At 32.2% G+C, this 16,585-nt stretch overlaps 1 protein-coding gene across 1 annotated transcript in view; it reads right to left on the reverse strand.

Moving 5' to 3' along the window:
- The window catches only part of LOC149064396 (uncharacterized), a 61,455-nt gene that overhangs the window by 43,342 nt on the left and 1,528 nt on the right, over positions 1–16,585 (reverse strand). The window contains exons 2-7 of the mRNA XM_089254768.1: positions 14,775–14,860; positions 13,758–13,910; positions 10,241–10,329; positions 6,348–6,395; positions 4,441–4,575; positions 3,166–3,221 (exon numbers count right to left, since the gene is read on the reverse strand). Coding sequence (XP_089110894.1) covers positions 3,166–3,221; positions 4,441–4,575; positions 6,348–6,395; positions 10,241–10,329; positions 13,758–13,910; positions 14,775–14,840 — 547 coding nt within the window. The 5' untranslated portion in view covers positions 14,841–14,860. The remainder of the gene's footprint in view (positions 1–3,165; positions 3,222–4,440; positions 4,576–6,347; positions 6,396–10,240; positions 10,330–13,757; positions 13,911–14,774; positions 14,861–16,585) is intronic.

A 16,585-nucleotide genomic window follows, 5' to 3' on the forward strand; every position in this document is an offset into this window, starting at 1 on the left:
CCCCAGCTGCCACACCAGATCAACTTTGGCAACGCGTGGAAGCTGCTTGGTCTGCTGTACCCCAAGAACACATCCAAAGTCTCTTTGAATCAATGCCGAGGCGTGTGGCAGCGGTGATCTCCAACAATGGCGGCTACTCTGGCTACTGATTTTGGCAGGAACCACACTTCACAGAAGTCTATAAATTTAATCATTTGATGCTTGGTCAACATGTTATCTACAAAATAAATATTGTTGCGATATCTTTTGTCTTTCTTGGTGTTGCAATTTGGGTGGCCAGCAGTGTATTTATACTTTATAAAAAAAATTAGGAAGAGAAAGAAAATTACTTTTGTAAGACTCACCAATATAACCATAGCTCAACAACAATTTTGATAAGCGCAAGGCACATTAAAAAAAATGCACAGGATAAAATTTAACTTTTGTCTCCCCCCCCCCTTTGTTCATGAAAATGCTTTAAATTTCTGCATGCATTTCCACACATTGAAAAATGGGACAGAACCTCTCTACTCCAGATACCCATAATCCAAACTGATCTGTAATTTGGACATTTTTGCAGAGAATTTGTTTTTCCCTCAATCGGGAATTTGAATTTATTTACCCAAATTTTGTTTCAATTTTTCCTTTTATATATTTGCCATTTCTTTTCTTTTTTACCACTTTCTCCCTCCATGTATTTTTGGTGTCCACAATTGTTTTCAAGCATTTTAGGAAGAGGCAACAATGATGGTACCTGCTTGTCTCAATAAATGTGATTAGTCAGAAAGTTTGATCAATAGAGAGAATTTTTCTTTCTTCATTTCTTTGTGCTGTACATTGGTGTTTTAGAACTTGTCCAGTGCTTTATAATTTTCTATTATTATCTATGCGAAGTTTCCGAACCTGCTGAAAATGTCAAGCGATATATCAGGTACAAGCTGAGTGAAGAGACATATAATGCTTCAAGTATACATGAAAAAGTTAGAACCCAAAACACCAGTATGAATGCAGTGTGAAGAATGTAGATTCAGAAAATCTACTGATGATCCCCAGAAACAAAAAAAAATTTTTTTTTCAAATCAGAGCACTGCTTAAAAAAATGAATATTTCAAGAATAGGTAAATACAAATACAAATACAAATACAAATACAACGCCACAACAGGCAAATTGCCCAACGAGGTGGTTGACTTAAGAACATCATGGATCCCCGAGCCATTTTTTGGAAGCCCTACCTACTACTACTACTATACTACACCCCCCCCCCGGAACCCCCCAACAAATCGGTACATGCGGGAATGTGCGTGTACGTGTAGTGAAACCTGACGTGAAGTTTTGTTGTTTCTCTGTAATGCTTGTTATGTGTAGTGCTGCCATCTGCCACTAGTTTTTCAAACTATGAGTGAAGTGTTATGTTTGAATGATTTATCGTTGTAGGACTGTTGCTCTCTGTGGCGAGACTTTTTAATGGGGAGATCGGCTCGCATTTGCGCCTTGAAGTTGGGAACCACAGAAAACCAACTTCAGCCGACCACCACTGTGGGGTTCGAACCCGGATCCTCGCATCGCGAGTCCGTCACTATAACCAGGTAAAGGGACTTTTCATTTCTTCTGTGGATAACTAGTAATACAAATGTGAGGTGAGAATATTCTCACAGAAAGAGAACATTTCCTTGGATATAGAAATAGAATATTCTTATTTTTTTTAAATATTTACAAAAAATTACCAATTTTGTTTATATTATAAAATATAATCCAGTTTACAGCCTGAAACATTCAAAACAAAGTAGTTTTTGGCACAACCACCTCATAATAAAAGCTTTCAGTTCAATGATGAGAGGTTCCAAAAGTTCTTGTTATGAAGATTTTAAAAACTTTTAAAGATTATAAAAATTCTTTTTAAGTGAGATAGTTTTTAGAAATAAGTTCTCTCAATGCAAAAAATAAAAGTTGATTGATGAAGAAAGCTATTTTTATTATCACTTTCATTCTAAGATACAGAATTGTTATTTTCTTCAATGAACACACTCAAATTCTGTATTACTCGTACTTCTTTGCAAGATGTTCAATTCAAAGTTGTTGGCATTGGTTTTATTTCCTCATTTCAAAAAGCTTTGTAGGCTACAAACTTTATAATTTTCCATTTCTTTCTATTGACAATAAATTCAATTGCGCTATATATCTGTATAAAGAACTGAAACTTCTTGCTTTTGTTGCAAATTTTTGATAGTAACTATTATCAAACTCTTTCAATGCATGTTCCTTTCCACACACACATTATGTGAACAACACTAATGTTTTTTACAAACTAACATAGATTTCCAAGAAAATTCTAAGTTTTTTTCAATATTCGGGAAGTTCTGAAAGAATTATTTTCAATGGCATACCTTCCATAACTTTCTAAAGGTAGATGAATTTTGATTCGTGTTCATCTTTGCTTAGATTCACACCATAGAAAATTTAGGATCCAAAAATATCTGAAACATTGTGAATAGGTTTAAGTGCCTTCGTACCTTTCCTTTCACTTTTATACAGCTTTGCAAGTATTATTCTTTCTTCATTTTTCAGGAGTTAATGGAAAATTTTGTTAACTTCTGTTGATTTTGGAAAAAATGTTTTGACAACCAACATTTTTATTCAAAGCAAATTTATCATGCTTCAAAAAATTTATCAAAAACACATGTACTCACTTGATGGTATAAACAATTTGTTTTCATGTTCCTATGATGCTTATGTGTAATTCTTAAATAATATTATAGGTGAATTTATTTTCATGCAGCATCCTGTTGTTTTTGTCATTTTCTAACATATTAAATATTTAAATTTTGTTTGATGTAATATGTGAACTTGTGTCTAAATTACACTCTTCTGACGTTATAAGTTTTGAAAGTATTCAGTATGCATGCCAACTTTGCAACCAAGCTTCACCCAAGTGTCAATGATTGCCAAAGGAAGAGGAAAAAAAATACTTCAATTTGTGATCAAATATTCAACTAAGTTACAAATGTAATGAGAAAAAGCTCATTTAGACACAGTAAAGCTCTGGTTTTTTTAATAAGTGTAAGCTGACAGCAATTACTGTACTTGTCTTGTACAGAAAACTATTTTTTACTGCAACTGGAATGGAGCTACATAATTTTAATTGTTGAGCGATCGGTAATTTATTTGAAATAAGCAAAAAAACTTACTTTTCCAAATCTTTTTTACAAACTCAACAGCTGCTACGTCCCATTCTTCGCACGGCCTAAAAATAGAGAATAAACTCACTGAGCTTATGTCTTTACCAGTAACTTATAGTTTAGCATTATTGGTATTATCTGTAGGTCAAAATTGAATAATGTAAATATGTGCCTGATGTTGCATATGGTCGGAGGTGGTGGTGGTGGGAGAGTGGGGGGGGGGGGGTTACTAACTTTGATCAATGTATGTCTTCAATCAATTTCAGCACAGAAAAATAAGCCTAAATAGTGTTTCACATTAAGACAGACTTAAAAAAAGCTTTTAAAGAGAGAGAGTATACACATATTAAAAAAAGTTATTTTAATAAGCTTGATGAAGCGATTTTTGTTTTGTTCTGACAGCATTGTACTTGGAGCCATATTACAGAAAGCTGCAATCTTCAATAAAAGAACTGGGTAGTGACGAGTCATGCAATTTAATAGGAGGTTTAGGGTTAAAGAACTGGATGTGTGGCAACAATGGTTTTTATTCGACAAAATAAATTCACCTAGGATTGTTATATAGGTTGCAATTGATTATATTTTAAGGAATTGCCATTATTAACTGGCATATATATCCACCTGTCCTATATATCAAAGGTGACTCATCATATTAATGTTAAGGTAAATGAGCTTGTTAAAAATATGCTGAAACAGTTGTGCTCAAAATGCACACAGCTTACACAAAAATCTTCCCCAATCGATACACCTCTTTAATAATATCAATTGAAATATGGAAGAAAATAATTAGTGCAAAATGTATCCATCAAAACTGTAGTTTTACCCAGTGTTATTCGGAAAAATAATTTTTAAGAGTAGTTTCACTCTCCAAAATTTTAAAGGGTAATTTTGTGAAAACAGGGGTATTTTTTTTATGAACAAAAAAATTGCTCCATTAAAAAAAATTTCCCAAAAATTATAGTAGTATTTTCAAAACTCACCAACATTTGGAGGAATAATAACGAATTTTGATGTGTGAATCATGCATTTAGATGTGTATTGACAAACACTGGTTGATTGACAATTATATAACATCCATAATGTAATATTATTTCCCATTTCTCTACAAGGTTTTTCCACTTTTTGCCACTGTCCCGCTGCTAGCAAAAACCCAACCCTGCTTTGTTCACCAAATTAACCAATCAAAATGTGATTTGTGATCCATGTGCTATATGAAAATAATCCAATATGCATGTAAATAAAGTGTGAAATTTTATTCAAAGCAAAAAAATCTTGTATACATACTGAGGTAGCATTGTGCAACAGTCTATTTGATTGGGAGCCAGTGAAAGAGGTTTTATGCCAACAAGACAAAAATCAACTGCCTGAAAAGGTACTTGGCGGTATGTAGCAGGAAACCTATCAGGTAGTTCATACACCCTATACAATAAAGAAAAGTAATATATTATTGATCTTGATTTTAATGCTTTACTGTTATGTCATTCAAAAAAAATTTCAACTCTCAATATCGTTATATATTTTTCATAATTATATAAAGTGAAAATTTGTAAACAATGCCATCAATAGTGATAATCCTGTATAAAATATTACTCTCTAGTCTGGGAAATTTTTCACAGCCACAATATGCATTAGATTACATCTACAACAATTTTCTCTGGTTGTTTGGAAAATTGTTATACAGAGATTTCACAAAATATGTATATGCTATAGTTAAAATTCAGTTATTTCATAGTTGGTGTTAATAGTTATATATAATAGCTCGTTGAAGTGTGGAATAACACCCACTTATTCCACACTTAACTAGTTTGTCTATGAAATAACTGGTAACATATACACAGTATTTTCCTGTATAGCTAATAGTTTAAGCACCTATCTGTAAGACTGGGTGTTGTCACCATTATAAAATATAATGACGATCAGAAGGTATTTAATAAATAAACATCATAATATATTTAATACAGACAGAGAAATACAGGACCTCACATACAAATGGTTTCTTGCCATCTGCAAAGAAAAACATTTTATTTTTATCACAGCTTGCGTTGCTAGGTTACAATCATTTGCACCAGAAAAATATGAAGCGTGACATCATATGTATCATCAACGATAGTTCAACATTCACTGAGATGTTCGAGAAATGGAAGAAAGTTGGGAAAAAAACAGCTTTATAAATGCAAAAAAAACTGTTTTAACTGTATTTAAATGTTTTTCTCAACTTTCCTCCATTTTTCAAATTTGAATATCTCAGGGAATATTACATTTAGAAACAGAATTTTTTTCTGTTGGCATCAGTGAAGACTGGGCAACAGCTTTTTAATTTGGTTTTTGAGCACAGGGTGTCTGTATAAAAAATTTATTTATTTATTTTAAAAATAACTATATAATCCCTTGCAATATGAGTGACATGTCGCAGTATTATACATTTGGGTAATTTTTCTAATTGAAAGTATGCCTCTAGGATCAATGGTTTGCCAGTAAAATGCCATATCCCATTACCTATGCGCCCCTGTATATTGCTGGTAAATTAGATGTAGAACAAAAACTTTCTAATAAGAAAATTTTACATAATGAACAATGAAAAAAAATTTTTTTAAAGGAAGAATAACCTAACAGAATTAATTACACACTAACTCATAAAACGCATGATGATGATTCAATAAATTTCTCTTAAAGAAAACTGTTTTGACAAACTTAAAATCTTTGTTTTTTGACAAAACTGAAACAAATATCAGAGTGCTCACAAGATATCTTCCAAGTTAGATTAATTTCTAATCAGATATTTTTCCCTGGATAAGATTTAAAAAGTATCCGAGTAGATAGGTCGAAGAACTTACTCTAGCCAAGCAAGATTGGGAAAGACAGATACCATCAGTGATTTCATAGTTACATATGTATGGAAGGTAATAAAAACACTTTATAGTTATTGAAAAAAATTAATGACCTTGAAAATAATATATCTATTAAGAAAAATAGAAATGTAATAAAGACAAAGGCAGCGTGGAATAGTTACATATGTATGGAAGGTAATAAAAACATTCTAAGGGGAAAAGAACATTATAAAAAACTAAATGTATGTAGTGTCTAAGATGCTCTAGAAAAATCTACTAAATTTGAGAAAAAAACAACAGTCAATCTTACAACTCATAAGAAAATTTTAAAGTTGAAAGAAAAACTAAATTCACATGACATACCTGTCTTTGGTCACGGTACATTCTGTTCCATAATCTACAAGATAAACACTAAAAAAAAGAAATAAAAATATGTTCAATTTTATAGTACAAATTCAAGATCCAAAATCAGTGATTTGAATGACATTCTCAATAACACATGAGTTACACTGAAATAATTCAGATATAATACAATCATTATATAATGTTATAACAGCATCATATTATAACGACCATTCTATTAGCAATGATAATGCATGTGGTGCACCTCTGACCCACCCCTAAAGGTATACAGAATCAACCAGTAGGATAAGTCCCAAATGTTTTCATAGAACGATTATTATAGATGTTTTACTTTTTGTGTAACGACCCTCCCAATATAACATCCATTTTCGGTGGCATGAACAGGGTTGTTATATTGAGTGTCTACTATATATCTTAAGAAAATGACAGTGATGCAACAAAAAGAATAAATTATTCCTGAAGTAGCATTAATATATTAAATGCTATTTCAGAAATAATTTATCCTTTTTCTGGTCCTTTTCTGAACATCAAGACTAATCAGACCAGAACAAAAATTTTATTTCGGATTCCGAATGGCAGCTTTAGACATTTTGCTTTTTTTTTTAAGTATTTATGAAAGGTAACCCCTCGGTGTAGGACTTTTTCTGTGGTGTTTCTGTTGTACCCCATGACAGGAAAGTTCCTGACATGGACAAATATAGTATGGAACTCGCAACAACTCTAGCAATCCTTTGGTATGTTATTAACCAGGGCTACCATATGCTTTGAGGAATAAGCTAGCTATGGTTAAAAAAGTATACATGGCTTGCAATAAAAAATTAGAAAAAAAGTCATAGCATAACATAAAAGATCACTCAAAAACTTATTTTAAAAAACATTGAAAAATTATTTTTTTTTCTATAGAACTATTTCAGTATCCTATAAGATTGACTTGAACCAAAGCAAAATGACAGAAATGACTTGGAAACAAAAACAATTTTGGGCCAAAACAACATACTTAGCACCCACAAACATTTTTTTTTTCTCTCTCCTCACAATATATTACATTTTTTTTTCAGGAGTCTTCCACAGTTGTCAACTTTCTTCCTCTATACACAGAAAATTATGAAAATATGTTATGTTTTTTTAAATGTCACTTCTTCGAGACCACTTCCAAAAAAGCACAGTGCAAAATTTGTAAATTAGAGGGTCCAATGCAGGAACTTAAAAAAAAACTAATGAAGCAATCTACTACATTTTTAAACCACCCGTATACACCCCCCCCCCCCCTCAAATAACCTGAAAAAAGAAAATTTCTGCTTTGCAGAATCATTAATCACAATCCTCTACATTTATACTGTTCTGTAATATTCCAGGATTCCCTCTTCATTTAAATAAAATAAGTCAAGGTGAAGCAAATGGTTTTACTGCACTGTCCATCCTTTTTTTCAAAGGGGTTTGTTTAATTTGATTTCACTGTTTAATGCCATCTTTATTTTTACAAATCAAGCATTTTCATTTCTAGCTTTTTGCAGAGCTTTGTAAACATTGTTTACGATTCTGTATGTCCTAAAATTGAAGAAGACAACTGAATGTTATTGAGTAGCATCAGAGTTACAAAACCTAGAGTAGGCCTATGTATCCAAATACTTTGTTATGCAAAGTCTTGTTTCACCTAATACACAAAATGTGGACCATAATTTCAAATGATGAATGTTAGTTAATGCACAATGTCTAAGACTTTGAAGTAGCAAATACAAAATTGTTTTTCCTACCCAGATAGAAGTTTTCACAATAAATACTCAAAATATTAACTGAAAGAGATTTTAAACCCTCAAACTAAGCAAAAAAAATTAGTTAACTAAAATGGTCACATGCACCCCCTCACATCAAATATAACACGAAAAAAGATCAAATTTCTGCTTTGCAGAACCATTAATTTGAATCTACTACATTTGTATTATTTGGCAATATTCCAGTGATTCCCTCTTGATTTAAAAAAATTTACACGAATTATGTTGACAGGATTTGAAAAAAAAATAAGAAAAGTAAGACAAAACCTAGTAAGCGACACATTTTACCAAAAATTAGGGCAAGTTAGAGTCCTGGGTAAAGTTTCCTTTTTCAAATTTGAGTAATTTGTACAGATTTTCATTAATTGTTAAGTCAAAAATTATCATGAACATTTTAAAAAAATTTTCTTTCAGATCAGTAGTTCTTGAAGTGTGGGCTGTGACTGAATGGGAGATCTTGTTGATGAAGTGGGGGAGAGATTGTCCAAAATGAAAACTCCCAAGAAAAATTTTTTTGCAACATAAGTAAAAATTTCAAAACTAAAAAATACCTCAACTCGACTGAACAGCTACTTACCATTTCACATGCATCATATAGTGTAATTTTATCAAATTCTAGATGTAAAATAACCAATAGATCAAGTTAATATTTTTACAGAGAAATTCAGAAAGAATTGGCCGATTTTAAATTATTTTTAAAAATTAAAAACACAGAACACTGAATAGAGTGTGAATGCATAGGGAAATTACTACATTTTTTACTATGAAGCTCTTTTGATGAAAAATTAAAGACATTGAAAATATTGGGAGGGCTTAAAAATATCGGGAATAGAAAGGGTGGGGTGTTAAAATTGTGGGAATACATTGGGTACTTGCTATAATAGAAAATACTCCCATAGTTGAAAAATAATTTTGTATAATAAAACAAGAATTGGCTGTGCCACATCCATGAAAATGTTATGGATATTCAAAATAATATAACGGGTCAACTAGAATTATTCTTCTCCCAATGGAAACATGAAAATATTTCTTGCACTATACCCTGCGTTTGCATTCTGTTTTAACGTGCAGCTGTGTTGATAACACACTGCAGGATTCAAAGCTAAGAAACATGCGGGTAGTTTGAAATCTCATGATAAAACAGTTCTGCCAACTACATGCTGAAAAATTATTTGATTTCATTCATCACTGATCACGGAAATTAAAGCACATTCATTAACAAAAAAATCAAGCATGTCCCGGAAGACAGAATATATGGTCACTATGTGTAGGTAACAAAAACCTCGTTAAAAAAAAGGGGGTGCAATTCAAAAAGTTTGGGAACCACTGTTTTGAATGAAACAAAGCTACTTTGGATCATAGAATGCTAATTCAACAAAGTTATATTCCAAGAATCAATTATTCTTAATTAGAAACTCCACAATATTCTTCTGAAATGACTTTTCAAAACGTTGTTTCAGGTGCTTGCTGCTCTTTTTGCTTTAAGTGACATTGAGATGTCCCACCACCTTAAAAGCTTTTATTTTAGCATTGACAAGCTAAGAGATATACACAATTGATTTCTTAATAAAACTCTTTTCTTCTATACCCTTTACTTTGCACCTGCTGAAAATCAGAAGAAAGCCAACTTCATTACAAAAAATATATATGGCATTTTATAAAAAATCTACTGATTTCCACTGTGCTGCGGAAAGGGTTCTACTAATGCTGTACATACATTGTATTTTTTCTAATTTCCTAATTAAAACCTATACTGATCATGAAGAAAATTAACCTCATACATCACTAAGTAATTGCATGTAAGTAACTCAAAATATATTTATAAATTATTTGAAATTCAAATATCAAATTAGTACTCAGTTTGGAAGTAAGACACCTAACTACTAAACTTTTTATATTTGTGCTTGAACTTTTGGTAAACTGGTGTTTTATGTTTTAGTTCACACAGCATAAGAACATTTTTTTTTTTTAATATTCAATATCATTTACACATACATATAAGAAGTGTGGGTTACTGGAAGAGCTAAACACAAAAAAAAATCTGTTATAGGCTTAAGATAAAAAATTTATAAATTTTTCTTTCTTACTATTATCATTATGAAAGTATATTCATGTACTCACACAAATTTAGGTCCAACAGTAGTGTTGAAAGCCGTTTTCAATCGGGCTCTATAGAACCTTTCATTCTTCTCCAATCGCACAACAAAAATCTGTAATATTACAATTCAGTATATATAATGACAACTAATTTTACAAGAGGCTTTGCTGAAGAAAAACCAATCATGTATAATCATTTTAATTATATTCTCTCACTTGATATATATACAACTGGAATGTGTTCCAAAATTTATGTTAAAATGGTTTAAAATTACGTTAAAATTTTAAAGACCTCTTGAAGGGTTGGAATAAAAAACAGTACATAGGCCTATGATATCACATGTTAACAAAAGAAAGCTTTTTAAAAGAAATGACTGGTTTTTCAATTTTTCCGGCATTTTCAATTTAACCAATTTTTAACCCAAGAAAAGAATTTATTTGAATCAAGTCAAAAACACTTCATCTTCGTCATTTTTGCTTGTATCAACTAAGCATCTCACTTGCCTATTTTGCAGGACTATTTTTATGACAAAAAAAATTGGTATTGGGGGGCCTAAAATCTTCTGTGTGATTGCTGGCTAAGTGCTACACTTGGCTCCCAAAATATTTGACCAGGACCTATTCCCCCCCCCCACCCCCCGGTTAGTCAGGCAGTGACCATTTGTAATAAGTATGAAAGTTTTAAAACAATCAAATTGTGAACCAAAGGTAATTGTAGAAATGCTTGTATCATCTGTGATCAACTGTATCAACAGCTTGTATCATCTGTGATCAACTGTATCAACAGCTTGTATCATCTGTGATCATCTGTGATCAACTGTATCAACAGCTTGTATCATCTGTGATCAACTGTATCAACAGCTTGTATCATCTGTGATCAACTGTATCAACAGCTTGTATCATCTGTGATCAACTGTATCAACAGCTTGTATCAACCGTGCTTATATTAGAACTATTTCATAGTGTTTTGGTAATAAATTTATAGAATTTTCCAGGATAGGATAGAAATTGTACTTACAGCAGTCCTCTCAATACCAGACACCCATGGAAACAAAAATTTTGTCTGGTAATGGGGAGGTACGATATACATAGTGGTTATATCATTTATAAAACTTTCACTCCCCAAAGTACAAAATGTTCTTCATTGTTCTGCAACAAGCCCTCAACTAACTGAAAATGTTCTGCAGTAAAAATTTCCATAATAGTGTTTTTTCATTTTCCTTAAAATTCTATATTATTCTGTGACGTTCGCAGATTTTGATATATTCTGCTTTGGGGTTTTTCACATTTATATGACACTAGCTGTTACCTGCTGCTTTGCTCTGATGGATTTGGTAATCTGAAAATTAATCTATGATGATTTCCCCATGTACCATTTGAATCACTCATTACTGCTTTGGGGGATGAATTTTTAAATAACCTGTCTTAGTGGGTATCTACAATATAAAATTTAATATTGACTAAATTTCATGTTTATGACCTTTGCATTATACTCTTTGATATATATAACCTTTGAACCCCCTGTTAAGACTGCCAAGCTGTGCCATGCACCAAACCCTCCCACTGCGTGGGAGAATAAGGGAGCATTGCTGCCTTAGCATGAGAGAGGGAGCATTGCTGCCTTAGCATGAGAGAAGGAGCATGGGCCTTCCGTCACTCTCTGGAGTTCTACGTTCTAATACCGTAAAATTAAAGTTTTGTTATGTTTTCACCGAGCGAGAACTTTATTGATATGCAGTGCACTTGATGGAGCAGAATCAAAACATCCCCCACCCCAGAGGAGGTTAAATTTTGAAAAATTCCTGCTCGGCCAGTCTTTACATTACAATGTAAAAATACTGACCAAATTTCATATTTATAGCTTCAGTGGCTTTAGTTTGGCATGATTTCTCCATATGTCTTCCCTTATGGCCTCAATATAGGGGTCGAATTAAAAAAAAACCTTTCTTAGTGAGTCTTTACATCATGAAATGAAAAACTACTGATCAAATTTCATGAATGTTACCTTTGACTCCCCCCCCCCCCCCCGGAGTCAAATTTGGGGGAAAAAACCTTCTTATTTAGTTTCTACATCATGAAATAAAACTTCGGATACATTTCATGAATTTCAGTGGTTTCAGCTCGGCATGATTTCTCTAGTTCACTTTTAACCTTCTCCCCTTACAGGTTGAATTTCGAAAAAACAACTCTTCGTACTTAGTCTTGAAGTCATGAAATAAAACTTCTGACCAAATTACATGAATTTCAGCACTTTCGGCTAGGAATTATTTCTCTGTTACCTTTGAACCTCCATATGACCCCTCATAGGGAAGCATTTCGAAAAACCACTTCTTAGTCTTTTTATGTCATAAAACAGACCCTCTAACCAATTTTCATGAATATAGCTTGTGGTTTCAGCTCTGCATGATTTGTCTATGTCACCTTTGAACCCTCTTTTGACCCCCCCCCCCCCAAGGGTTGAATTTCGAAAAACCCCTTCTTGGCGAGTCTTTATGCCATGAAATAAAACCACTGATCAAGTTTGATATTTATAGCTTCAGCATCAGCTTGGCGATGATGAATCAGTCACAGGACCGTCATTTCAACTTTTTCCGGGGGGGGGGGGGGGGGGGCAAAGCACATGTACTCAATGTGTGTGTGCGTGTGTATATATATATATACCATTTTCAGTGCATTTTCAAAATCCTGCTCCTTCCCCCCAAATCACGGGCCTGATCAGTCAGGACATGTTATTTTGTATATATAGTTTTGGCTTAGGTTGTAACTGGTTCCTACCTTTTTAATGTTAAAATGTATAAGTTGCTATAAATATGATACACTGGTAGTTATGCATAATCACCAACTGTCTCAATATATAAAGAAAGCTCAAGTACATATCACTACATTCATCACTTTTACCAGCAATTATACATAATTCCCAAATAAAGTTGGAAAGTCTCATAAATGTGGTGAAATTTTTAATTCTCTTCATTAAACCAATTAATTATTTTCAGACGTACATGATACTTGCACTACACGATTTACAAAAGAAATTAAATTAAAATGGGAGTGAAGATAAAAACATTCATATTAATATTATTCGTTTTCAATATTATAACAATTTACAATATTATTATAATACACAATATCAGTCTTATAATGATAGCTTCCTTCACACATATCAACAAACAAAACCAATACATTACCTTTTGAATTCACCTTCCTGGACCATAATGTTCGGTTAATTAAGTAATTAATTGACTATTTACCATATTTACCAGCACAAGCTCCGGATTAAACATAATCTTAGTTGAATACGATAAATTCTCTGTCAATGACTAAAAAATTAAGAAATTAGAATTCTGGAAAAAAATTAGTTTGTGTGATTTTACTGTCCGCTAACAGGGAATGAAATACATTAAAGCCCTATTCCACGGGACCAGAAATTAGAAAAGTGTCCATTAACGTGGAGTAACCATTAGTGGGGAGGGGAGTTTCACTGTACTATTTTATGAAATCATAGGGGGGAAACAGTTGAAAAAACCTAGAAAGCAAAACATACCTTTGTTATTGTTGGTATATGAGGAAAAGGCTGCTCAACTGTGTTGAAATATTCATTAATAACTTGTTCCAGTTCTAAGAAAGCATCGGCTTCATCAGATCTATAGAATATGCTTCTTGATTCTTTAATAATATAATGAGCAGGATCAATGACCTAAGTATGATTCATAAAAATTTTAACATTCCAATACACCATTGTTGAATACAAGAAAAAAAAAAATAAAACAATCAAAACTTGTTAAAAATGTGAAAAAAATCTGCTTTTCATAAAACAAAAAACCAACTTAGCAACATTTGCCCTTTGTCTGAAACAAACTACTTTACACTGTCAACGTGATTTGAATTCTCTGTTGGTCTACTAAATCCCTAGACATGAACATTATTGAGCATACACAAGATACAGGGTACTTTAATGAGCCATACAAAAAAGATCTCTATCACCTCGCTTCATTATGAAATTGTGGACTGCCCTGTAAGAATCATGGTGTAAATTTCCTCCACGATACCTTCACACATTAGTGGAGTCCATGCCACATCATGTTGAAGAAATTTTGAGTGCTCAGGGTGGGGGGGAGGTTTCCTATACGATATTGAGTGGGTGTACCAGTTTTTCTGGCACTTCAGTGTGTATTAGGCAATATGAAAACTTATTTTGAGTGGGCTGATACGATGTAGGTCCTAATAAACCCATATGCCTCAACTTAAATGTTTGTGTTCAAATGGAATCATAAGCGAAAAGGCAATATGATTAGCACATTGTCAAATATTACTTTCATGTAACAGATTCGAAAACTGGCTCAATGAAGAGATATCGATGTTGCAGAGAAGGAAAATTCATGTGTCCTCACAGGGACACAAAGCTTTTCCTTCCCTGAAACACTGATATCTCTTCATTCAGCCAGTTTTCAGGTTCTGTTGTATTAACAGGGGAGAGTGACGTCTTCTTAAATATTAGTCATTTATCAGCAAACGAACATAAAACACTCAAATATTAATTTTAAAAAACCAGTACACTTACATTCAGAATAGTAACGTCAACTTTATTTTTCTTTCTGGTAAATGCTGGCAAATCACCAACATCCATTTCACATCTAGAACGTTCACCTAAGCGAGATTTAAATTGAATTCAAGAAATATATATAATTTTCACATTGTAAATACAGTTTTATTCTCATGTAAATCAGAACTATACATTTTTTAAAATAAAGTATGGGCATCAGCTAATTTTCTTCAAAGAAAAGCATAATTTATTTTTTTCAATGAGACTTTTTGAATAGACATCATAATCATCATCAGCATCACTTCAAGGGACAGACACAGGATGTTCATTCATGTTAAAAATACCGTACTGTGAAATATAGAAATTTTTACTGGGTATTTTTACTAGAGATGGGACAAATATTCAGCTGCTATTCAGTATTCTGCCTATTGCAGAATATTTGGCTCGGCCAAATAATGCTTAGGTATTCCGCCAAATATCTGTGTTTTGTCTAAACACAACTAATATTAAAAAAATTATATTAATTGGAATTTTTCCAATAAATAAAAATTTAAATGAATATATTTCATTGTGCGGGGCATATGTCTATGCCTTTCTGTGTTAAGTCAGGGTGAATTTCTTGGATAAGTGACACATGAAACTGAAAACAGAATCCCACTGCAATTACACAAGTTCACTAATTGAAAGATGTGCTTAGACACGAAACATATTGAGCTAGTGAAAAAGACGAAAGGTGCAAAGAACATAGAAACAGGAAAAAATAAGAAAATAAGTCGTAAATTTTATGATTCATTACTAGTTGAGAGTAAATAATGGTTGACGTTTTTTTGATTAGACGTAAAATTGTGACAAATTAAAAATAAACTGATTCTGTAAGTGATATTAAAACACAATACATCATCGTTAAATTTGACTGTTAGTATCATGGTAATAAAAATCTTTCAATTGCCAGTTTTTTAATATTTATTTAAACAAATTTCATAATTAAAATTCATTATCAATCATTTTAAATTACCAATAATATTATTTTGAATTAAAAACAGCAATTTTATTTATGATTATGGTGAATTTTAAGATTGATATTCGGTCGCAGAATATTTGGTATTCTGTCATAACATTAGCCGAATATTCGGTATTCGGCCAAATCACTAGCCGACTAGCCGTCTCCATCCCTAATTTCTATCACATCAATAATTTTAAAAATTGAATTCTTCATTTTCAAAATATTTAGTTCGCTTGGAGATACAAAGCCCAGAAAATTAAATATAAAATAATTAGCCCCGGACCTACTTTTAAGTTGGATATCCATGCAATAACATTGATTTCAACGTTTTATTTGTATCTTCTTTAGTATGAAAATTGAAGTTTATGTCCCGTTATTGCCTTTAAATATTTAACTGCATCAATTCATGTAAAATAAGTTTTTTTTAGTTATTAACAATGGCTCATAAATTACATTGAAATAATTCTGCAGCAATTAATATAACTGGAGAGGCCGATAGATAACTTAAAAATATATATACAGTCAAATCCAACTCCAAGAGACTGCAGAAATTACTTTGTTATAACGAAATTTTGTTATAAAGAAATTCCAAGTTTCTCCATTGTTCCTATGCAAACTTATCTGGGGGAATAGAAAAGTGTTTGTTAAAACGAGATTTTCGCTTTAACGGTATTCTTAAAATGGGATTCAACTGTATATACATATTTAGCACCCAGCAATGAAAAAAAATTTTTTCCTTTTCTACATTTTTATAATTGTTCTTTCAATCTTCCATGACTGCTGAGGAAGTTGCTATGGTGGTTGCCTTGGATATGGTTTGTACATG

The sequence above is a fragment of the Pholcus phalangioides genome, unplaced genomic scaffold, assembly GCF_987345545.1.
Source record: "Pholcus phalangioides strain wild (caught in Gottingen) unplaced genomic scaffold, Ppha-v1.0 ptg000042l_1, whole genome shotgun sequence".
NCBI classification, from domain to species: domain Eukaryota; kingdom Metazoa; phylum Arthropoda; class Arachnida; order Araneae; family Pholcidae; genus Pholcus; species Pholcus phalangioides.